Genomic DNA, 26,012 nt, shown 5'->3' with positions numbered 1-26,012 from the left:
TATGGCAGTGAGGGGAGAAGCTATATAGCAGCTCTGCTGTGGGTGATCCTCTTGCAACTTCCTGTTGGGAAGGAGAATATCCCATAAGTAATGGATGATCCGTGGACTGGATACACTACAAGAGAAATAAATTTATCAGGTAAGCATAAATTATGTTTTTTCACTGTTTTTCAAATTTTGACAAAATTTGTTTTTTATTAAAGGCACAGTACCGTTTTTTATATTTGCTTGTTAACTTGATTTAAAGTGTTTTCCAAGCTTGCTAGTCTCATTGCTAGTCTGTACAAACATGTCTGACATAGAGGAAACTCCTTGTTCATTATGTTTAAAAGCCATGGTGGAACCCCCTCTTAGAATGTGTACCAAATGTACTGATTTCACTTTAAGCTATAAAGATCATATTTTGTCTTTAAAAAATTTATCACCAGAGGAATCTGACGAGGGGGAAGTTATGCCGACTAACTCTCCCCACGTGTCAGATCCTTTGACTCCCGCTCAAGGGACTCACGCTCAAATGGCGACAAGTTCATCTAGGGCGCCCATAGCGATTACTTTACAAGACATGGCGGCAGTCATGGATAATACACTGTCAGCGGTATTAGCCAGACTACCTGAATTTAGAGGTAAGCGAGATAGCTCTGGGGTTAGACGAAATGCAGAGCATACTGACGCTTTAAGAACCATGTCTGATACTGCCTCACAATATGCAGAAGCTGAGGAAGGAGAGCTTCAGTCTGTGGGTGATGTTTCTGACTCAGGAAAGATGCCTGATTCTGATATTTCTACATTTAAATTTAAGCTTGAACACCTCCGTGTGTTGTTCAGGGAGGTTTTAGCTGCTCTGAATGACTGTGATACAATTGCAGTTCCAGAGAAATTGTGTAGACTGGATAAATACTATGCAGTTCCGGTGTGTACTGATGTTTTTCCAATACCTAAAAGGTTTACAGAAATTATTAATAAGGAATGGGATAGACTAGGTGTGCCGTTCTCTCCCCCTCCTATTTTTAGAAAAATGTTTCCAATAGACGCCACCATACGGGACTTATGGCAGACAGTTCCTAAGGTGAAGGGAGCAGTTTCTACTCTAGCAAAGCGTACTACTATCCCTGTCGAGGACAGTTGTGCTTTTTTAGATCCAATGGATAAAAAATTAGAAGATTACCTTAAGAAAATGTTTGTTCAACAAGGTTTTATCCTATAGCCCCTTGCATGCATTGCTCCTGTCACTGCTGCTGCGGCGGCGTTCTGGTTTGAGTCTCTGGAAGAGGCTTTACAGGTAGCGACTCCATTGGATGACATCCTTGGCAAGCTTAGAGCACTTAAGCTAGCCAATTCTTTTGTTTCTGATGCCATTGTTCATTTGACTAAACTAACGGCTAAGAATTCTGGTTTTGCTATACAGGCGCGCAGGGCGCTATGGCTTAAGTCATGGTCAGCTAACGTGACTTCAAAATCTAAGCTAGTTAACATTCCCTTCAAGGGGCAGACCCTATTCGGGCCTGGTTTGAAGGAGATTATTGCTGATATCACTGGAGGAAAAGGTCATGCCCTTCCTCAGGACAGGTCCAAATCAAGGGCCAAACAGTCTAATTTCCGTGCCTTTCGAAACTTCAAGGCAGGTGCGGCATCAACTTCCTCTAATACAAAACAAGAGGGAATTTTTGCTCAGTCCAAGACGGTCTGGAGACCAAACCAGACCTGGAACAAAGGTAAGCAGGCCAAAAAGCCTGCTGCTGCCTCTAAGACAGCATGAAGGAACGTCCCCCTATCCGGTAACGGATCTAGTAGTGGGCAGACTTTCACTCTTCGCCCAGGCGTGGGCAAGAGATGTCCAGGATCCCTGGGCGTTGGAAATTATATCCCAGGGATATCTTCTGGACTTCAAAGCTTTCTCCCCCCCCGAAAAGGGAGATTTCACCTTTCACAATTATCTGCAAACCAGCTAAAGAGAGAGGCATTCTTACACTGTGTACGAGACCTCCTAGTTATGGGAGTGATCCATCCAGTTCCAAAGGAAGAACAGGGACAGGGTTTTTACTCAAATCTGTTTGTGGTTCCCAAAAAAAATTGAACCTTCAGACCAATTTTGGATCTAAAGATCTTAAACATATTCCTCAGAGTTCCATCATTCAAGATGGAAACTATTCGTACCATCCTACCTATGATCCAGGAGGGTCAATATATGACTACAGTGGATTTAAAGGATGCTTATCTTCACATTCCGATACACAAAGATCATCATCGGTTTCTCAGGTTTGCCTTTCTAGACAGGCATTACCAGTTTTTAGCTCTTCCCTTTGGATTAGCTACAGCCCCAAGAATCTTTACGAAGGTTCTGGGGTCGCTTCTGGCGGTCCTAAGGCCGCGGGGCATAGCAGTGGTCCCTTATTTAGACGACATCCTGATACAGGCGTCAAACTTCCAAATTGCCAAGTCTCATACGGACGTAGTACTGGCATTTCTGAGATTGCATGGGTGGAAAGTGAACGAGGACAAGAGTTCTCTATCCCCACTCACAAGAGTTTCCTTCCTAGGGACTCTGATAGATTCTGTAGAAATGAAAATTTACCTGACGGAGTCCAGGTTATCAAAGCTTCTAAATTCCTGCCGTGTTCTTCATTCCATTCCGCGCCCTTCGGTGGCTCAGTGCATGGAAGTAATCGGCTTAATGGTAGCGGCAATGGACATAGTGCTGTTTGCACGCCTACATCTCAGACCGCTGCAACTATTCATGCTCAGTCAGTGGAACGGGGATTACACAGATTTGTCCCCTCTACTAAATCTGGATCAAGAGACCAGGGATTCTCTTCTCTGGTGGCTATCTCGGGTCCATCTGTCCAAAGGTATGACCTTTCGCAGGCCAGATTGGACAATTGTAACAACAGGTGCCAGCCTTCTAGGTTGGGGTGCAGTCTGGAACTCCCTGAAGGCTCAGGGATCGTAGACTCAGGAGGAGACACTCCTTCCAATAAATATTCTGGAACTGAGAGCGATATTCAATGCTCTTCAGGCTTGGCCTCAGTTAGCAACTCTGAGGTACATCAGATTTCAGTCGGACAACATCACGACTGTGGCTTACATCAACCATCAAGGGGGAACAAGAAGTTCCCTAGCGATGTTAGAAGTCTCAAAGATAATTAGCTGGGCAGAGACTCACTCTTGCCACCTATCAGCTATCCATATCCCAGGTGTAGAGAACTGGGAGGCGGATTTTCTAAGTCGTCAGACTTCTTCATCCGGGAGAGTGGGAACTCCATCCGGAGGTGTTTGCACAATTGATTCATCGTTGGGGCAAACCAGAACTGGATCTCATGGCGTGTCGCCAGAACGCCAAGCTTCCTTGTTAAGGATCCAGGTCCAGGGATCCCAAGGCGACGCTAATAGATGCTCTAGCAGCACCCTGGTCTTTCAGCCTGGCTTATGTGTTTCCACCGTTTCCTCTGCTCCCTCGACTGATTGCCAAGGTTAAGCAGGAGAGAGAATTGGTGATCTTGATAGCGCCTGCGTGGCCACGCAGGACCTGGTATGCAGATCTGGTGGACATGTCATCCTTTCCACCATGGACTCTGCCTCTGAGACAGGACCTTCTACTTCAGGGTCCTTTCAACCATCCAAATCTAATTTCTCTGAGACTGACTGCCTGGAGATTGAACGCTTGATTTTATCAAAGCGTGGCTTCTCCGAGTCAGTCATTGATACCTTAATACAGGCACGAAAGCCTGTCACCAGGAAAATTTGCCATAAAATATGGCGTACATATCTTTATTGGTGTGAATCCAAGGGTTACTCATGGAGTAAGGTCAGGATTCCCAGGATATTATCTTTTCTCCAAGATGGTTTGGAAAAAGGATTGTCAGCTAGTTCCTTAAAGGGACAGATTTCTGCTCTGTCTATTCTTTTGCACAAGCGTCTGGCAGATGTTCCAGACGTTCAGGCATTTTGTCAGGCTTTGGTTAGAATCAAGCCTGTGTTTAAACCTGTTGCTCCCCCATGGAGCTTAAATTTGGTTCTTAAGGTTCTTCAAGGAGTTCCGTTTGAACCTCTTCATTCCATAGATATCAAACTTTTATCTTGGAAAGTTCTTTTTTTTGGTAGCTATTTCCTCGGCTCGTAGAGTCTCAGAGTTATCTGCTTTACAATGTGATTCTCCTTATCTGATCTTCCATACGGATAAGGTAGTCCTGCGTACCAAACCTGGGTTTTTACCTAAGGTGGTATCTAACAAGAATATCAATCAAGAGATTGTTGTTCCATCCTTGTGTCCTAATCCTTCTTCAAAGAAGGAACGTATATTACACAATCTTGACGTGGTTCGTGCTTTAAAGTTTTACTTACAAGCTACTAAAGATTTTCGTCAAACATCTGCTTTGTTTGTTGTCTACTCTGGACAGAGGAGAGGTCAAAAGGCTTCGGCAACCTCTCTTTCTTTTTGGCTAAGAAGCATAATCCGCTTAGCCTATGAGACTGCTGGCCAGCAGCCTCCTGAAAGGATTACAGCTCATTCTACTAGAGCTGTGGCTTCCACTTGGGCCTTTAAAAATGAGGCTTCTGTTGAACAGATTTGCAAGGCGGCGACTTGGTCTTCGCTTCATACTTTTTCAAAATTCTACAAATTTGATACTTTTGCTTCTTCGGAGGCTATTTTTGGGAGAGAGGTTTTACAGGCAGCGGTACCTTCCATTTAAGTACCTGCCTTGTCCCTCCCTTCATCCGTGTACTTTAGCTTTGGTATTGGTATCCCACAAGTAATGGATGATCCGTGGACTGGATACACCTTACAAGAGAAAACACAATTTATGCTTACCTGATAAATTTATTTCTCTTGTGGTGTATCCAGTCCACGGCCCGCCCTGTCATTTTAAGGCAGGTAATTTTTTCATTTAAACTACAGTCACCACTGCACCCTATGGTTTCTCCTTTCTCTGCGTGTTTTCGGTCGAATGACTGGATATGGCAGTTAGGGGAGGAGCTATATAACAGCTCTGCTGTGGGTGTCCTCTTGCAACTTCCTGTTGGGAATGAGAATATCCCACAAGTAATGGATGATCCGTGGACTGGATACACCACAAGAGAAATAAATTTATCAGGTAAGCATAAATTGTGTTTTTTAATAAATTGCGATATTTTCCATAACCTTATAGCTGTTTATTTACCATTGCACATAGATATTTAAGATATTTTTATGTTAGAATGAAGTCCAGGCTCACTTTGAGTGGCCCCTTGAAAAGGAGGAAAAGACTTTGCATTGGTGGAGCTAACAAAGATAAATATCCCACCTTGACAAAATTGGCAAAGACCCTACTTATGAATCTCAGGCACCTCAACACCATCTGAGCGCCTATTCTCTACCTATGTCTGGTTTTACCCTCTTTTCAGTTTGTGGTTTTGTTTTGCTTAATTATAAAACAGTCTTCTGCTGCTTACAAATTGGACAAACAGTTGTGTTAAAGTGAAGGTAAAGTAATCCGGTATTGAAGACAACCAAGCATTTCTCAATATTACCCTAATATAGTCGCTAAGTTATTTTTTTAGTTTACTGCTATAGTTTTCTAAACAAATATATTTTAAATTCCCTACCGTTTTGCTGCAGACTCCTCCTAAGCCCTACTTCCTTGTTCTGCATTGTCTGACGGTCCCACATCCTCTCTGTGCCACTCAAAAGCGCGTTCCCTATTCAGAATAAACCGCGCATGCGCTACTCGCTGATTCGGCTTTCCACTGCACATGCACCATGTCCGTGAAGCTCATGACGTAGTGAGGGATTCCTAACTGTAATAAAGAGGCATGCATGACACGGAAGCGTGCACGGTTTTCAATACAAAGAGAATTCAATAGCGCATGCGCAGATTATTAAAGATGCAGATGACGTGGAGAGACGGCCACCTAACGGCCGATATTTCCATTGGCTGAAATTGTGATCAAGAGTAAAAAAAAAAAAAAAATACAGGTTGAATTTTCGTAAGTTTAAAGGTGATAACTAGAGTTATACGCAAATATATAAAAAAAAGATGAATGAAACTTATATTAATTTTACATCATTAATGCTATTCTTCATTGAGATTAAGGTAACTTTACCATCACTTTAATGTAAAATTTATATTTGTAATTCTCAGTATGAGGATTTTATTTTAAATACAGGGAAAAAAATTATTGATTTTTTTTTTTTATCCAATTAGTCGATTAATTGAAAAAATAATCATCCGATTAATGGATTATGAAAATAATTGTTAGTTGCAGCCCTCCTTCTGTTGCTTCACTATTGCTGTTTGTATGCATGAATATGTATGATGATAAAAAAATTAATAAAGGGACAGTAAAGCCAAAGTTAATCCTTTAATGATTTGGCTATAACATGCAGTTTAAAAAAACAAACAAAATAAACAACCTTTCCTATTTATTTCTATTATCAAATTTGCTTTATTCTCTTGGTATCCTGTGTTGAAAAGCATATTTAGGTAGACCCACAAGTAGCAATGCACTACTGGGGATAGCTGCTGATTGGTGGCTTTACGTATATATGCCTGTTGTCATTAGCTCTACCCATCTGTTCATCTGGCTCCCAGTAGTTGATAGCTGCACCTTCAACATAAGATAACAAAATAATGAAGCAAATTTGATAATAGAAGTAATTTGGAAATTAGTTTAAAGGGTTATCATACAGTGCTCCTTTAGTAAAAAAAAAAAAAGTTAAATCAAAGTAAACATAAATTGAACAGATTGTGTTAAACAGCAAACAACTTGTTTTCTTGCAAAATGAGCATTTTTCAGTGTAACCACTGCCTACTGCTAGATAAGTGAGCTGACAGACTGTAAGTTCTAATGTCACATGATTTTTGCAGCAAAAGTTCTCTACTGAGAATGGGCAAGAAACAAAACTGCAGCTATTGTAGGTGTCTCCCAGCAATAACTTCAAAGGCAAAGCTACTACTTTACCTTCCTGTAGAGACCACAGCCCCCTTGAAAGTAATAAACCCATGCACAAATGACGTTTAAAAAGAAATAGAAGGTAAAATCCTTTCAAAATAATGAACAAAACATAATTGCAATGATTTATTTGTTTACAGCAATGAATCATGTGCTCTATTTTAATCATGCAAGAAAAATTGCAGGTTTCATGGCTCTTTAAGAGATGTGTAAAATTCTAGTAGCCATGGGTCCATAGCTCCCTAAGTTCTCAAGCTCTGCCACAAGAATTAAATATCTGGCGTGCATACTGCAGTTATACTGACTTTTCTGTAGAAGGGAATTGTACACTGTCTCAGATCAGCCTCTGGTTGATCAAAGCAAAGGAGACCAGAATGCCAAATCCACAAGGATTTTAACGGGTTGTACCCATGGACTGTTCTAATATAGGGCAATACAGTAAAAGCTTTAAATTATTTTAAACATTTTATTTTGCAATTCAGCATTGACATGTCAAAATTTAAATGTACATTAATGCATTTTAATTTTAAAGAGAAGCATTCTTGAAAAATTATTCCATCAAGTAAACGTTTTTAGCAGCATACGCAAATATTATATTAGTGACTACAGCATGCCTGTTCAGAATGCTGTCGGTGGTGTGTATTGTCCACGCAAGCCACTGATAGCTCACTGTGAAGGTGATGTGTTTGAATGCTGGTGAACGGGGCACTCAGCACATTTTCTTTCATATAGGTGATGAGTCCACGATTCATTTTTCTTTTTTGTTAAGTGTTAATATACCCTATACATTCTTAAAGCATAACATTTATGTCCCTTTAAATTAATAAACTATTGTTATTGTTGCTTAGTAGCATTTTAGAAAATACAAGCATGTTGCATAAAGTGAATATGAAATGACTGGCTGTGCACTTCTGAACTTATTTACTTCACATTAGAATGAAATACAGATTACCAGCTGTTCACTTTATTGTGTTTAGAAATAATGATGTCTCTCATAAATTGTAAAATACTGGTTGTGCAAAATGGTCATTGGTAAAGGCTACACTGAATAAGTCTTATAGTCATTTAGACAGTAGTGTTTTATTTAGAAGATTTATTAAGGAAGTTAGCAGATACTTTCTCCTCTGTGAATGCTCAAGATGGAAGACATCTGTGTGGCTGCTGTAATTTTGTATACATCAGACATTGTTTTTAGAAGAAATATATATTGATCTACTATATAATTTGTAGTATGTTCAAACAGGTAAGAGTAGTTCTTCACATGTTTAAATCATTTAGTAAATGTAATTTAATTGGTCACTGTGTTTTTCTTAAACTCTTTTACTGTCCTGTCTGTTAAACTCTCTTTTACTGTCCTGTCTGTAGGAACACATGGAAGAAGTATGCTCTCCACACTTGCTGACATCCATCAGGAAGATGGTTTTAACGCTAACACAGCAAAATGATGAAAGCAAGGAGTTTGTCAAATTCTTCCATAAACAGCTTGGAAGCATACTGCAGGTAAATAGCTATCAATATGAGGTAATTTCATACCCTATCATATTATCTAATAACACTAATATTCAATATCCAGAAATCTTTTTAAAATATTAAGGCATTACATGTTTTAGATAAGACAACTGTAAGGAATTGTACACATAAACATACACCAACACATTTTTAACAATGTAAGCTTCACAAAGAAATATGGAATGGTATTTATAATACCCTGTAATACTTAATTCTGAACAATTAATTTGATATGCTCTGACTTGTAGAAATTAATATTTGCCTTAAGCAAAAAACAATGTAAAATTTATATGAAATAGCACTATTTAAACATGTTAAATTGTTTTTCCATGAAGAGGGTAACATTATAGCTGATTTTAAATCAAACTGGAAGTTTTTTGCCTTCTCATATTTATTCTGAAGCAGGAGATGATTCCAGACCAGATATTTTGCTGGAGAACATGTAGATAGGTATACATTTTAAACAGACTGTTCAAATGGGAAACCTTCCTACTGACCAATGTTCTTTCCCTCTGGTGTAAAGTTTCCGTAAAGTAAAAATAAAACTATCATTATTCAGACATTAGTTTACTTACTATGGGCTCCATTTATCATTCCAATTCTCCTAAGCCCTTTACTATTTACAGATAGAAACTTATATCAAGAAAATTATTAGGAAATTGCCAAATATTTGCAGGAGAACCCCACTTGTAGATATGTGAAAAATAATAGGGGAATATACATAATCTACTTTATAACAAATTATTAGATATGCAGAAGTAAATCTAGCGATGAGGGCAGGAAATAGGAGAACCAATTTATGATAGAAATGTATGTAGAAGTATCCCAATAGTGAAGCAAACTGTATTTCTTTCATGTAATTGGCAAGAGTCCATGAGCTAGTGATGTATGGGATATACATTCCTACCAGGAGGGGCAAAGTTTCCCAAACCTCAAAATGCCTATAAATACACCCCCACCACACCCACAATTCAGTTTTACAAACTTTGCCTCCTATGGAAGTGGTGAAGTAAGTTTGTACTAGATTTCTACGGTGATACGCGCTTCGCAGCATGCTGAAGCCCGGTTTTCCTCTCAGAGTGCAGTGAATGACAGAGGGATGTGAAGGGAGTATTGCCTATTGAATGCTATGGTCATCCTATCGGGGATCTATTTAATAGGTTCTCTGTTATCGGTCGTAGAGATCTCTTCTCCTACCTCCTTTTTCAGATCGACGATATACTCTTATATACCATTACCTCTACTGATTCTCATTTCAGTACTGGTTTGGCTATCTACTATATGTAGATGAGTGTCTTTTGGTAAGTATGTTTTATTTATGACACTCTCAGCTATGGTTTGGCACTTTATATGTAAAGTTCTAAATATATGTTTCTCTTGTAAAGGTGTATCCAGTCCGCGGATTCATCCATTATTTGTGGGATATTCTCCTTCCCAACAGGAAGCTGCAAGAGGACACCCACAGCAGAGCTGTCTATATAGCTCCTCCCCTAACTGCCACCCCAGTCATTCTCTTGCAGCTCTCGACAAGAAAGGAAGTATCAAGAGAGATGTGGTGAATTAGTGTAGTTTTTTACCTTCAATCAAAAGTTTGTTATTTTTAAATGGTACCGGCGTTGTACTGTTTTTACTCTCAGGCAGAAATTGGAAGAAGAATTCTGCCTGGAGGTTTGATGATCTTAGCGGTTTGTAACTAAGGTCCATTGCTGTTCTCACACATAACTGAAGAGTATGGAAAGAAAACTTCAGTTGGGGGGACGATCTGCAGGTTACCTGCTTTGAGGTATGTTCAGTACATTTTTTTCTAGAGAGATAAGGTCTAGAAGATGCTGACAGTGCCTGGCATATTTGAGGTAAGCCTGATACAGTGATTTAACAGCAACTGGGATCATGCTTGCAAAAAAGGGTAATATTCATGTTAATACTCTTATTACTTAGTGTAAAAACGTTTGCATGTTTTAGAGTAAAAACGTTTTTTTTTTTCTCTGAGGGTGATAAATCTTTATTTTGGGGCCTAGTTTTCCACATGGCTTGTTAGATCACTCCTAAAAAAGGCCCCCTGACTTTCAGTGCATGGTGGGAGGGGCCTATTTTTGCACACTTTTTGCGCAGTTAATCTTCAGACTGAGACATACAGCTTCCCTAAAGGAGTCCTCTGGCATCTAGGACCACTATAGAGGGTGTTTTCCTGCAAAAAATCGTGTTTAAGGGCAGCTAGGGCCACAGCAGAGCTGTGGCAGTGTGTTTGACTGTTTTTTAACGTTTTTTCCGTTTTTCTAATCTGTTTTGGGGCCTAAGGGGTTAATCATCCATTTGCAAGTGGGTGCAATGCTGCTTTAGTCTCTTATACACACTGCAAACATTTCGTAGAGTTTACTACTTTTTATCACTGTTTTGCAGTTTATGAGGTAGTTTTTTTCTCTTAAAGGCACAGTACCGTTTTTATTTAATTGCTTTTTCACATTTATTAAAGTGTTTTCCAAGCTTGCTGGTCTTATTACTAGTCTGTTAAACATGTCTGACATAGAGGAAACTCCTTGTTCATTATGTTTAGAAGCCATTGTGAAACCCCCTCTTAGAATGTGTTCCAAATGCACTGACCTTTCTATAAGTTATAAAGACCATATTATGGGTTTTAAGGATTTATCACCAGAGGTTTCTCAGACTGACAAAGGGGAGGTTAAACCACCTAACTCTCCCAATGTGTCAGAACCTATATCTCCCACGGAAGTGCCGCCAAGTACATCTGGCGCGTCCAATGCGTTTACTTTACAAGACATGGCGGCAGTTATGAATCATACCCTCACAGAGGTATTGTCCAAACTGCCAGAGTTACAAGGAAAGCGAGACAGCTCTGGTGCTAGAACAAATACAGAGCTTTCTGAAGCTTTAGTAGCTATATCTGATATACCCTCACAATGTACAGAAGCCGAAGCAGGAGAGCTTCTATCTGTGGGTGACATTTCTGATTCAGAGAAGGCGTTACTCCAGTCTGACTCTGAAATGACAGCATTTAAATTTAAGATTAAACACCTCCGCTTGTTGCTCAAGGAGGTTTTTTTTTTTTTCTTTTTTTTTTTTTTTCTTTTTTGGGTGGTGGTGGTGGTGGTGGCTCAAGGAGGTTTTAGCAACTCTGGACGACTGTGATACCATTGTAGTCCCAGAGAAATTGTGTAAAATGGACAAATACTTTGCAGTGCCTGTTTACACTGATGTTTTTCCAAATTATTACAAGGAATGGGATAGACCAGGTGTACCGTTCTCTCCCCCTCCTGCATTTAAAAGGATGTTTCCCATAGATGCCGCTACACGGGATTCATGGCAGACGGTCCCTAAGGTGGAGGGAGCAGTATCTACCCTAGCTAAGCATACAACTATCCCCGTCGAGGACAGTTGTGCTTTCCTAGATCCAATGGATAAAAAATTAGAGGGTTTCCTTAAGAAAATCTTTATACAACAAGGTTTTATTCTCCAGCCTCTCTTGCATGCATTGCCCCAGTCACTGCTGCAGCGGCTTTCTAATTTGAGGCTCTTCAGGTGGAGACCCCATTGGATGATATCCTAGACAGGCTTAAAGCTCTTAAGTTAGCCAATTCATTTATTTCTGACGCCGTGTTTCATTTAACTAAGCTAACGGCTAAGAATTCAGGTTTTGCCATTCAGGCGCGTAGGGTGCTATGGCTTAAATCCTGATCAGCTGACGTTACTTCAAAGTCTAAGCTTCTCAACATTCCCTTCAAGGGGCAGACCCTATTCGGGTCTGGACTGAAGGAGATCATTTCTGATATTACTGGAGGGAAAGGCCACGCCCTTCCCCAGGATAGGTCCAACAAATTAAGGACCAAACAGACTAATTTTCGTTCCTTTTGGAACTTCAAGAGTGGTGCAGCTTCAATTTCCTCTACTACAAAACAAGAAGGAAATTCTGCCCAGTCCAAGCCAGTCTGGAGACCTAACCAGACTTGGAACAAGGGAAAGCAGGCCAAAAAACCTGCTGCTGCCTCTAAGACAGCATGAAGGAGTAGCCCCCGATCCGGGACCGGATCTAGTTGGGGGCAGACTTTCTCTCTTCGCCCAGGCTTGGGCAAGAGACGTCCAGGATCCCTGGGCTCTGGAGATTGTTTCCCAGGGATATCTTCTGGATTTCAAAGCCTCATCTCAAAAAAGGGAGATTTCATCTCTCACAATTATCTGCAAACCAGATAAAGAGAGAGGCATTCTTACGTTGTGTTCAAGACCTTCTGGTCATGGGAGTGATCCACCCAGTTCCAAGGGAGGAACAGGGGCAAGGATTCTACTCAAATCTGTTTATAGTTCCCAAAAAAGAGGGAACTTTCAGACCAATCTTGGATCTCAAGATCCTAAACAAATTTCTCAGGCTCCCATCCTTCAAGTTGGAGACTATTCGAACCATCCTACCTTTGATCCAGGAGGGTCAATATATGACTACCGTGGACTTAAAGGATGCTTATCTCTACATTCCGATACACAGAGATCATCATCGGTTTCTCAGGTTTGCCTTCCTAGACAGGCATTACCAGTTTGTGGCTCTTCCCTTCGGGTTAGCCACGGCACCAAGAATCTTTACGAAGGTTCTAGGGTCCCTACTGGCGGTTCTAAGGCCACAGGGCATAGCGGTGGCCCCTTACCTAGATGACATTCTGATACAGGCGTCGACTTTTCAAGTCGCCAAGTCCCATACGGACATTGTTCTGGCCTTTCTGAGGTCTCACGGGTGGAAGGTGAACGAAGAAAAGAGTTCTCTCTCCCCTCTCACAAGAGTTTCCTTCTTAGGAACTCTGATAGATTCTGTAGAAATGAAGATTTTTCTGACAGAGGTCAGGTTGTCAAAGCTTCTAACTTCCTGCCGTGCTCTTTATTCCACTTCTCAGCCGTCAGTGGCTCAGTGTATAGAAGTAATCGGCTTAATGGTAGCGGCAATGGACATAGTTCCGTTTGCCCGCCTACATCTCAGACCACTGCAACTTTGCATGCTCAATCAGTGGAATGGGGATTACACAGATTTATCCCCTCTGCTAAATCTGGATCAAGAGACCAGAGATTCTCTTCTCTGGTGGCTATCTCGGGTCCATCTGTCCAGGGGAATGAGCTTCCACAGGCCAGAATGGACTATAGTGACGACAGGTGCCAGCCTTCTGGGCTGGGGCACAGTCTGGAACTCCCTGAAGGCTCAGGGTTCGTGGACTCAGGAGGAAGCCCTCCTTCCGATAAACATTCTGGAACTAAGAGCGATATTTAATGCTCTTCAGGCTTGGCCTCGGCTAGCTGCGGTCAGGTTCATCAGATTTCAGTCAGACAACATCACGACTGTAGCCTATATCAACCATCAGGGGGGTACAAAGAGCCCCCTAGCGATGTTGGAGGTTTCAAAGATAATTCTATGGGCAGAGGTTCACTCTTGCCATCTCTCAGCTATCCATATCCCAGGAGTAGAGAACTAGGAGGCGGATCTTTTAAGTCGGCAGACTTTTCATCCGGGGGAGTGGGAACTCCATCCGGAGGTATTTGCCCAGTTGATTCAGCTATAGGGCAAACCAGAACTGGATCTCATGGCGTCTCGTCAGAACGCCAAGCTTCCTTGTTACGGGTCCAGGTCCAGGGATCCCAAGGCAGCGCTGATAGATGCTCTAGCAGCGTCCTGGTCCTTCAGCCTGGCTTATGTGTTTCCACCGTTTCCTCTGCTCCCTCGTCTGATTGCCAAGATCAAGCAGGAGAGAGCTTCGGAGATTTTGATAGCTCCTGCGCGCCACGCAGGACTTGGTATGCAGATCTAGTGGCCATGTCATCCTTTCCACCATGGACTCTGCCGCTGAGACAGGACCTTCTACTTCAAGGTCCTTTCAAACATTCAAATCTAATTTCTCTGCGTCTGACTGCCTGGAGATTGAACGCTTGATTCTATCAAAGCGTGGTTTTTCCGAGTCGGTCATTGCCTGTCACCAGGAAAATCTATCATAAGATATGGTGTAAATATCTTCGTTGGTGTGAATCCAAGGGTTACTCATGGAGTAAAGTCAGGATTCCTAGAATATTATCTTTTCTCCAGGAGGGATTGGAGAAAGGATTGTCTGCTAGTTCCTTAAAGGGACAGATCTCTGCTCTGTCTATTCTTTTGCACAAACGTCTGGCTGAGGTTCCAGACGTTCAGGCGTTTTGTCAGGCTTTAGTTAGAATTAAGCCTGTGTTTAAACCTGTTGCTCCGCCATGGAGTTTAAATTTAGTTCTTAAGGTTCTTCAAGGGGTTCCGTTTGAACCTCTGCATCCCATAGATATTAAACTTTTATCTTGGAAAGTTCTGTTTCTAGTAGCTATCTCCTCGGCTCGAAGAGTTTCAGAGTTATCTGCTTTACAGTGTGATTCCCCTTATCTGATTTTCCATGCAGATAAGGTAGTTTTGCGTACCAAACCTGGGTTTCTTCCTAAGGTAGTATCTAATAAGAACATCAATCAGGAGATTGTTGTTCCTTCATTATGTCCTAATCCTTCCTCAAAGAAGGAACGTCTTTTACACAATCTTGATGTGGTTCGTGCTTTAAAGTTTTATTTACAAGCTACGAAGGATTTTCGTCAAACATCTGCTTTGTTTGTTGTCTACTCTGGACAGAGGAGAGGCCAAAAGGCTTCGGCAACTTCTCTATCTTTTTGGCTAAGAAGTATAATACGCTTAGCTTATGAGACTTGCTGGTCAGCAGCCTCCTGAAAGGTTTACAGCTCATTCCACTAGAGCGGTAGCTTCCACATGGGCTTTTAAAAATGAGGCCTCTGTTGAACAGATTTGTAAGGCGGCGACTTGGTCTTCGCTTCATACCTTTTCTAAATTCTACAAATTCGATACTTTTGCTTCTTCGGAGGCTATTTTTGGGAGAAAGGTCTTACAGGCAGTGGTGCCTTCCGTTTAAGGGCCTGCCTTGTCCCTCCTTTCATCAGTGTCCTAAAGCTTTGGTATTGGTATCCCACAAGTAATGGATGAATCCGTGGACTGGATACACCTTTACAAGAGAAAACAAAATTTATGCTTACCTGATAAATTTATTTATCTTGTGGTGTATCCAGTCCACGGCCCGCTCTGTCATTTTTAGGCAGGTGTTTTTTATTTTTAACTACAGTCACCACTGTACCCCTATAGTTTCTCCTTTTTTCTTGCTTGTCTTTGGTCGAATGACTGGGGGTAGCAGTTAGTGGAGAAGCTATATAGACAGCTCTGCTGTGGGTGTCCTCTTGCAGCTTCCTGTTGGGAAGGAGAATATCCCACAAGTAATGGATGAATCCGTGGACTGGATACACCACAAGAGAAATAAATTTATCAGGTAAGCATAAATTTTGTTTTCTCTTGTAAGGTGTATCCAGTCCACGGATCATCCATTACTTGTGGGATATTCTCCTTCCCAACAGGAAGTTGCAACAGGATCACCCACAGCAGAGCTGCTATATAGCTCCTCCCCTAACTGCCATACCCAGTCATTCTCTTGCAACTCTCAACAAGCATGGAGGTAGTAAGAGGAAAGTGGTGAAATGTAGCTGTTATCTTGCTTCAATCAAAAGTTTGTTATTTTTAAATGGTACCGGAGTTGTACTATTTTGTCCCAGGCAGAAAAATAGAAGAATCTGCCTGTGATTTCTATGATCTTAGCAGGTTGTAACTAAGATCCATTTCTGTTCTCACACATGACTGAAGAGAGAGGTAACTTCAGCGGGGGAATGGCGTGCAGGTTATCCTGCTATGAGGTATGTGCAGTTAAGATTTTTTTCTAGAAGATATGAATGCTAGAAAATGCTGCTGATACCAAATTTATGTAAGGTAAGCCTGAATACAGTGATTTAATAGCGACTGGTATCATGCTTACTTTCTGAGGTAATACTCTTTTATATTTACAATATAAAACGTTTGCTGGCATGTTTAAACGTTTTTATATATACTTTGGTGATAAAACTTTATTGGGGCCTAGTTTTTTCCACATGGCTGGCTTAAATTTGCCTAGAAACAGTTTCCTGAGGCTTTCCACTGTGTTACTATGAGTGGGAGGGGCCTAATTTGCGCCTTTTTGCACAGTAACTTTTACAGACTGAGACATCCAGCTTCCTCCAGGAGTCCCCTGAATGCTATAGGACATCTCTAAAGGGCTCTTAGGCTTTCCAAAATCGTTTGTTGGGGAAGGTAGGCCCACAGCAAGGCTGTGGCAGTTGGTGTGACTGTTAAAAAAACGTTTATCGTTTTTTTTTTATCTGTTTTTTTGAACTAAGGGGTTAATCATCCATTTGCAAGTGGGTGCAATGCTCTGTTAGCTTATTATACACATTGTAAAAATTTCGTTTGATTTACTGCCTTTTTTCACTGTTTTTCAAATTCTGACAAAATTTGTTTCTCTTAAAGGCACAGTACCGTTTCTTATATTTGCTTGTTAAATTGATTTAAAGTGTTTTCCAAGCTTGCTAGTCTCATTGCTAGTCTGTACAAACATGTCTGACATAGAGGAAACTCCTTGTTCATTATGTTTAAAAGCCATGGTGGAACCCCCTCTTAGAATGTGTACCAAATGTACTGATTTCACTTTAAGCAATAAAGATCATATTCTGTCTTGAAAAAATTTATCACCAGAGGAATCTGACGAGGGGGAAGTTATGCCGACTAACTCTCACACGTGGACAAGTACATCCAGGGCGCCCATAGCGTTTACTTTACAAGACATGGTGGCAGTCATGGATAATACACTGTCAGCTGTATTAGCCATACTACCTGAATTTAGAGGAAAGCAAGATAGCTCTGGAGTTAGACAAAATACAGAGCATACTGACGCTTTAAGAGCTATGTCTGATACTGCCTCACAATATGCAGAAGCTGAAGAAGGAGAGCTTCTTTCTGTGGGTGATGTTTCTGACTCAGGGAAGATGATGCAACCTGATTCTGATATATCTACATTTAAATTTAAGCTTGAACACCTCCGCATGTTAGTCAGGGAGGTTTTAGCTGCTCTGAATGACTGTGATACAATTGCAGTGCCAGAGAAATTGTGTAGACTGGATAAATACTATGTAGTGCCGGTGTGCACTGATGTTTTTCCAATACCTAAAAGGTTTACAGAAATTATTACTAAGGAATGGGATAGACCAGGTGTGCCGTTCTCTCCCCCTCCTATTAGAATTTTTTTTCCAATAGACGCCACCACACGGGACTTATGGCAGACAGTTCCTAAGGTGGAGGGAGCAGTTTCTACTCTAGCAAAGCGTACTACTATCCCTGTCGAGGACAGTTGTGCTTTCTTAGATCCAATGGATAAAAAGTTAGAGGGTTACCTTAAGAAAATATTTATTAAACAAGGTTTTATCCTACAGCCCCTTGCATGCATTGCTCCTGTCACTGCTGCTGCGGCGTTCTGGTTTGAGTCTCTGGAAGAGGCTTTACAGGTAGCGACTCCATTGGATGACATACTTGACAAGCTGAGAGCACTTAAGCTAGCCAATTATTTTGTTTCTGATGCCATTGTTCATTTGACTAAACTAACGGCTAAGAATTCTGGTTTTGCTATCCAGGCGCACAGAGCGCTATGGCTTAAATCATGGTCAGCTGACATTACTTCAAAGTCTAAGCTGCTTAACATTCCCTTCAAGGGGCAGACCCTATTCAGGCCTGGTTTGAAGGAGATTATTGCTGATATCACTGGAGGAAAAGGTCATGCCCTTCCTCAGGATAGGTCCAAATCAAGGGCCAAACAGTCTTAATTTTCGTGCCTTTCGAAACTTCAAGGCAAATGCGGCATCAACTTCCTCTAATGCAAAACGAGGGAACTTTTGCTCAGTCCAAGACGGTCTGGAGACCTAACCAGGCCTAGAACAAAGGTAAGCAGGCCAAAAAGCCTGCTGCTGCCTCTAAGACAGCACGAAGGATCGGCCCCCTATCCGGTAACGGATCTAGTAGGGGGCAGACTTTCGCTCTTCGCCCAGGCGTGGGCAAGAGATGTCCAGGATCCCTGTGCGTTGGAAATTATATCCCAGGGATATCTTCTGGACTTCAAGGCTTCCCCCCCCAAAAGGGAGATTTCACCTTTCACAATTATCTGCAAACCAGATAAAGATAGAGGCATTCTTACACTGTGTACAAGACCTCCTAGTTATGGGAGTGATCCATCCAGTTCCAAAGGAGGAACAGGGACAGGGTTTTTACTCAAATCTGTTTGTGGTTCCCAAAAAGAGGGAACCTTCAGACCAATTTTGGATCTAAAGATCTTAAACAAATTCCTCAGAGTCCCATCATTCAAGATGGAGACTATTCGTACCATCCTACCTATGATCCAGGAGGGTCAATACATGACTACAGTGGATTTAAAGGATGCTTATCTTCACATTCCGATACACAAAGATCATCATCGGTTTCTCAGGTTTTTTTACGAAGGTTCTGGGGTCGCTTCTGGCGGTCCTAAGGCCGCGGGGCATAGCAGTGGCCCCTTATTTAGATGACATCCTGATTCAGGCGTCAAACTTCCAAATTGCCAAGTCTCATACGGACATAGTGTTGGCATTTCTGAGGTCGCATGGGTGGAAGGTGAACGAGGAAAAGAGTTCTCTATCCCCCCTCACAAGAGTTTCCTTCCTAGGGACTCTGATAGATTCTGTAGAAATGAAAATTTACTTGACGGAGTCCAGGTTATCAAAACTTCTAAATTCCTGCCGTGTTCTTTATTCCATTCCTAGCCCTTCGGTGGCTCAGTGCATGGAAGTAATCGGCTTAATGGTAGCGGCAATGGACATAGTGCCGTTTGCACGCCAACATCTCAAACCGCTGCAACTCTGCATGCTCAGTCAGTGGAATGGGGATTACACAGATTTGTCCCCTCTACTAAATCTGGATCAAGAGACCAGGGATTCTCTTCTCTGGTGGCTATCTCGGGTCCATCTGTCCAAAGGTATGACCTTTCGCAGGCCAGATTGGACAATTGTAACGACAGATGCCAGCCTTCTAGGTTGGGGTGCAGTCTGGAACTCCCTGAAGGCTCAGGGATCGTGGACTCAGGAGGAGTCACTCCTTCCAATAAATATTCTGGAACTGAGAGCGATATTCAATGCTCTTCAGGCTTGGCCTCAGTTAGCAACACTGAGATTCATCAGATTTCAGTCGGACAACATCGACTGTGGCTTACATCAACCATCAAGCCAAAATCAAGCAGGAGAGAGCATCGGTGATCTTGATAGCGCCTGCGTGGCCACGCAGGACTTGGTATGCAGATCTGGTGGACATGTCATCCTTTCCACCATGGACTCTGCCGCTGAAACAGGACCTTCTACTTCAAGGTCCTTTCAACCATCCAAATCTAATTTCTCTGAGGCTGACTGCCTGGAGATTGAACTCTTGATTTTATCAAAGCGTAGTTTCTCAGAGTCAGTCATTGATACCTTAATTCAGGCACGAAAGCCTGTCACCAGGAAAATCTATCATAAGATATGGCGTAAATATCTTTATTGGTGTGAATCCAAGGTCTACTCATGGAGTAAGGTCAGGATTCCCAGGATATTATCTTTTCTCCAAGAAGGATTGGAGAAAGGATTGTCAGCTAGTTCCTTAAAGGGACAGATTTCTGCACTATCTATTCTTTTGCACAAGCGTCTGGCGGATGTCCCAGACGTTCAGGCATTTTGTCAGGCGTTAGTTAGAATCAAGCCTGTGTTTAAACCTGTTGCTCCACCTTGGAGCTTAAATTTGGTTCTTAAAGTTCTTCAGGGGGTTCCGTTTGAACCTCTTCATTCCATAGATATCAAACTTTTATCTTGGAAAGTTCTTTTTTTGGTAGCTATTTCCTCGGCTCATAGAGTTTCCGAGTTATCTGCCTTACAATGTGATTCTCATTATCTGATCTTCCATGCAGATAAGGTAGTTCTGCGTACCAAACCTGGGTTTTTACCTAAGGTGGTATCTAATAAGAATATCAATCAAGAGATTGTTGTTCCGTCTTTGTGTCCTAATCCTTCTTCAAAGAAGGAACGTCTATTACACAATCTGGACGTGGTTCGTGCTTTAAAGTTTTACTTACAAGCTACTAAAGATTTTCGTCAAACATCTGCTTTGTTTGTTGTCTACTCTGGACAGAGGAGAGGTCAAAAGGCTTCGGCAACCTCTCTTTTTGGCTAAGAAGCATAATCCGCTTAGCCTATGAGACTGCTGGCCAGCAGCCTCCAGAAAGGATTACAGCTCATTCTACTAGAGCTGTGGCTTCCACATGGGCCTTTAAAAATGAGGCTTCTGTTGAACAGATTTGCAAGGCGGCGACTTGGTCTTCGCTTCATACTTTTTCAAAATTCTACAAATTTGATACTTTTGCTTCTTCGGAGGCTATTTTTGGGAGAAAGGTTTTACAGGCAGTGGTACCTTCCGTTTAAGTACCTGCCTTGTCCCTCCCTTCATCCGTGTACTTTAGCTTTGGTATTGGTATCCCACAAGTAATGGATGATCCGTGGACTGGATACACCTTACAAGAGAAAATATAATTTATGCTTACCTGATAAATTTATTTCTCTTGTGGTGTATCCAGTCCACGGCCCGCCCTGTCATTTTAAGGCAGGTATTTTTTAATTTTAAACTACATTCACCACTGCACCCTTTGGTTTCTCCTTTCTCTGCTTGTTTTCGGTCATTTTTGGGAAATGCATATGAATAAATTTTTTTCTTACCTGAAAATTTTTCAAATTGACTTTTCTTTCTAAATTGCGGGCTGTTAGGCTCGCGGGTGCAAAAAATTCTAGAATTTATTGCGTCATTTTTGGCGCGAAAATTAAGTTTGTTGACGTTTATGACGTAATTTATGACGTAATTTCGTAGTTGACACCGAGAGTTTTCACGTAGTTGCATCATCTATGACGCTCATGTTTGTTGCAGACGTTTTTGGCGTCAAAAAATTTGTCAATTGTGGGCGTCATACTTGGCGACCAGTTTTTTTTTTTACATTATTTAAGTCTCAGTTTCTTTTTGCTTCTGGTTCCTAGAGGCTTGATTCTGTTTGCATTTTTTCCCATTCCTGAAACTGTCATTTAAGGAATTTGATAATTTTGCTTTATATGTTGATTTTTCTATTACATATTGCAAGATGTCACAATCTGACCCTGTATCAGAATCTACTTCTGGAAAGCTGTTGCCTGATGTCGGTTCTACCAAAGCTAAGTGCATTTGTTGTAAACTTGTGGTAACTCTTCCTCCAGCTGTAGTTTGTGTTAGTTGTCATGATAAACTTTCAAAAGCTGATAATATTTCCATTAGTAGTAGTCCATTACCTGTTGTTGTTCCTTCAACATCTAATGTTCAATATATTCCTGTTAATGTAAGAGAATTTGTTTCTAATTCTATTCAGAAGGCTCTGTCTGTTATACCACCTTCTAATAAACGTAAAAGGTCTTTTAAAACTTCTCATAAATCAGATGAATTTTTAAATGACCGCCAACATTCTGATTTATCTATCTCTGATGAGGATCTATCTGGTTCAGAAGATTCTGCCTCAGATATTGACACTGACAAATCTTCATATTTATTTAAGATGGAGTTTATTTGTTCTTTACTTAAAGAGGTGTTGATTGCATTAGATATGGAGGAGTCTAGTCCTCTTGATATTAAAACCAATAAACGTTTAAATTCGGTTTTTAAACCTCATGTAGTTATTCCAGAGGTTTTTCTAGTTCCTGATGCTATTTCAGATGTAATTTCTAGGGAATTGAATAGTTTGGGTACTTCATTTACTCCTTCTTTAAGGTTTAAGAGACTGCACCTTTTGCCAGCTGATAGATTTGGGAAAAAATCCCCAAAGTTGATGGGGCTATCTCTACTCTTGCTAAACGTACTACTATTCCTACGGCAGATAGTACTTCTTTTAAAGATCCTTTAGATAGGAAGCTTGAATCTTTTCTAAGGAAGGCTTATTTATGTTCAGGTAATCTTCTTAGGCCTGCTATTTCTTTGACTGATGTTGCTGCAGCTTCAACTTTTTGGTTGGAGGCTTTAGCGCAACAAGTACCAGATCATAATGTGTATAGCATTGTTAAGCTTCTTCAACATGCTAATAATTTCATTTGTGATGCCATTTTTGATGTTATTAGATTGATGTCAGGTATATGTCTTTAGCTATTTTAGCTAGAAGAGCTTTATAGCTTAAATCTTGGAATGCTGATATGACTTCTAAGTCAACATTGCTATCTCTTTCTTTCCAAGGTAATAAATTATTTGGTTCTCAGTTGGATTCTATTATTTCAACTGTCACTGGGGGGAAGGGAGCTTTTTTGCCTCAGGCTAAAAAATCTAAGGGTAAATTTAGGGCTGCTAACTGTTTTCGTTCCTTTCGTCAGAATAATGAACAGAAGCCTGACCCTTCCCCTAAAGGAACGGTTTCCAATTGGAAGCCTTCTCCAGTCTGGAATAAATCCAAGCCTTTTAGAATATCAAAACCAGCCCCAATAAAAAAAAAAAAAAATTATTAGGTAGAGTTTCTACTATATATGTCTAGATCTTTTTTAAGTGGTCTTTCCATTTTTAAACGAGCTTTTTTTTTTTTTTTTTTTGCCAGTGCTTAAATAAAAAAAACAAACAAAAAAAAACAGCCCCAATGTCCGCATGAAGGTGCGGCCCTCATTCCAGCACAGCTGGTAGGGGGCAGATTACGATTTTTCAAAGATGTTTGGATCAGTTCAATTCAAAATCATTGGATTCAGAACATTGTTTCTCAAGGGTACAGAATAGGTTTCAAGGTAAGACCGCCTGTGAGAAGGTTCTTTCTCTCACGCATTCCAATAAACCCAGTAAAGGCTCAGGCTTCTCTGAAATGTGTTTCAGACCTGGAGTCATCTGGGGTAATTGTGCCAGTTCCATATCTGGAACGGGGTCTGGGGTTTTATTCAAATCTGTTCATTGTACCAAAGAAAGAGAATTCTTTCAAACCAGTTCTGGATCTAAAAATTTTGAATCGTTATGTAAGGATACCAACATTCAAAATGGTAACTATAAGGACTATTCTGCCTTTTGTTCAGCAAGGGCATTATATGTCCACAATAGACTTACAGGATGCATATCTTCATATTCCAATTCATCCAGATCACTATCAATTCCTGAGATTCTCTTTTCTAGACAAGCATTACCAGTTTGTTGCTCTTCCTTTTGGCCTAGCAACAGCTCCAAGGATCTTCTCAAAGGTTCTCGGTGCCCTTCTTCTCTCTGTAATCAGAGAGCGGGGTATTGCAGTGTTTCCTTATTTGGACGATATCTTGGTACTTGCTCAGTCTTGGTTTCAGCTTGTCGGAACCTTCAGTCTCTGTCATTCCCTTCAGTAGCTATGTGCATGGAAGTTTTAGGTCTCATGACTGCAGCATCGGACGCAATCCCCTTTGCTCGTTTTCACATGAGACCTCTTCAGCTTTGTATGCTGAACCTTTGGTGCAGGGATTATACAAATATATCACAATTGATATCCTTAAATCCCAATACTCGACTATCTCTGACTTGGTGGTTAAATTACCACTGTTTAGTTCAAGGGGCCTCTTTTGTTCGTCCAACCTGGACTGTGATTTCAACAGATGCGAGTCTTTCAGGTTGGGGAGCTGTCTGGGGATCTCTGACAGCGCAGGGGGTTTGGAATTCTCAAGAGGCGAGATTATCAATCAATATTTTGGAACTCTGTGCGATTTTCAGAGCTCTTCCGTTCTGGCCTCTTCTGAAGAGAGAATCGTTTATTTGTTTTCAGACAGACAATGTTACAACCGTGGCGTATGTCAATCATCAAAGTCACAGTCCTCAGGCTAAGAAAGAAGTATCTCGGATACTTGCATGGGCGGAATCCAGCTCCTGTCTAATCTCTGCGGTTCATATCCCAGGTATAGACAATTGGGAAGCGGATTATCTCAGTCGCCAGACTTTACCTCCGGGAGAATGGTCTCTTCACCCATAGGTGTTTCTTCAGATTGTTCAGATATGGGGGCTTCCAGAAATAGATCTGATGGCTTCTCATCTAAACAGGAAACTTCCCAGGTATCTGTCCAGATCCAGGGATCCTCGGGCGGAAGCAGTGGATGCGTTGTCACTTCCTTGGAATTATCAACCTGCTTATATCTTTCCGCCTCTAGTTCTTCTTCCAAGAGTGATTTCCAAAATCATAATGGAACGTTTGTTTGTTCTGCTGGTGGCTCCAGCATGGCCACACAGGTTTTAGTATGCAGACCTTGTTCGGATGTCCAGTTGCCAACCTTGGCCACTACCGTTAAGGTCAGACCTTCTATCTCAAGGTCCGTTTTTCCATCATGATATCAAATCATTAATTTTGAAGGTATGGAGATTGAACGCTTAGTGCTTAGTCATAGAGGTTTCTCTGACTCAGTGATCAATACTATGTTGCAGGCTCGTAAATCTGTGTCTAGAAAGATTTATTACCGAGTTTGGAAGACTTACATTTCATGGTGTTCCTCTCATAAGTTCTCTTGGCATTCTTTTAGAATTCCTAGAATTTTACTGTTTCTTCAGGATGGTTTGGATAAGGGTTTGTCCGCAAGTTCCTTGAAAGGACAAATCTCTGCTCTTTCTGTTCTGTTTCACAGAAAAATTGCTAATCTTCCTGACATTCGTTGTTTTGTACAGGCTTTGGTTCATATCAAGCCTGTCATTAAGTCAATCTCTCCTCCTTGGAGTCTTAATTTGGTTTTGAGAGCTTTACAGGCTCCTCCGTTTGAGCCTATGCATTCTCAGGATATTAAGTTACTTTCTTGGAAAGTATTGTTTGTTTTGGCTATCTCTTCTGCTAGAAGAGTTTCTGAATTATCTGCTCTTTCTTGTGAATCTCCTTTTCTGATTTTTCATCAGGATAAGGCGGTTTTGCGGACTTCATTTACATTTTTACCTAAGGTTGTGAATCCAACAACATTAGTAGAGAAATTGTTGTCCCTTCATTGTGTCCTAATCCTAAGAATTCTTTGGAAAGATCTTTGGATGTGGTAAGAGCTTTAAAATATTATGTTGAAGCTACTAAAGATTTCAGAAAGACTTCTAGTCTATTTGTTATCTTTTCTGGTCCTAAGAAAGGTCAGAAAGCTTCTGCTATTTCTTTGGCTTCTTGGTTAAAACTTTTGATTCATCATGCTTATGTGTAGTCGGGTAAATCCCCGCCTCAGAGGATTACGGCTCATTCTACCAGGTCAGTTTCTACTTCCTGGGCTTTTAAGAATGAAGCTTTTGTTGATCAGATTTGCAAAGCAGCAACTTGGTCTTCTTTGCATACTTTTACTAAATTCTACCATTTTGATGTTTTCTCTTCTTCAGAAGCAGTTTATGGTAGAAAAGTTCTTCAGGCAGCTGTTTCAGTTTGATTCTTCTGCTTATTATTTCAGGGTTTTTTTTTTTCATTTTAAGAATAAAACTTTTTGATTTGGGTTGTGGATTCTTTTTTCAGCGGAATTGGCTGTCTTTATTTTTATCCCTCCCTCTCTAGTGACTCTTCCGTGGAGTTCCACATCTTGGGTATTTGCTATCCCATACGTCACTAGCTCATGGACTCTTGCCAATTACATGAAAGAAAACATAATTTATGTAAGAACTTACCTGATAA

At 41.0% G+C, this 26,012-nt stretch overlaps 1 protein-coding gene across 1 annotated transcript in view; it reads left to right on the top strand.

Moving 5' to 3' along the window:
- Nucleotides 1–26,012, top strand: part of PCM1 (pericentriolar material 1) — a 1,063,655-nt gene that overhangs the window by 916,865 nt on the left and 120,778 nt on the right. The window contains exon 21 of the mRNA XM_053700258.1: nucleotides 8,293–8,427. Coding sequence (XP_053556233.1) covers nucleotides 8,293–8,427 — 135 coding nt within the window. The remainder of the gene's footprint in view (nucleotides 1–8,292; nucleotides 8,428–26,012) is intronic.

This window comes from Bombina bombina, chromosome 2 (assembly GCF_027579735.1).
Source record: "Bombina bombina isolate aBomBom1 chromosome 2, aBomBom1.pri, whole genome shotgun sequence".
NCBI classification, from domain to species: Eukaryota; Metazoa; Chordata; class Amphibia; order Anura; family Bombinatoridae; genus Bombina; species Bombina bombina.
The sequence above is the reverse complement of the archived record's forward strand: the minus strand, read 5'-3'. Positions and strand labels throughout refer to the sequence as shown.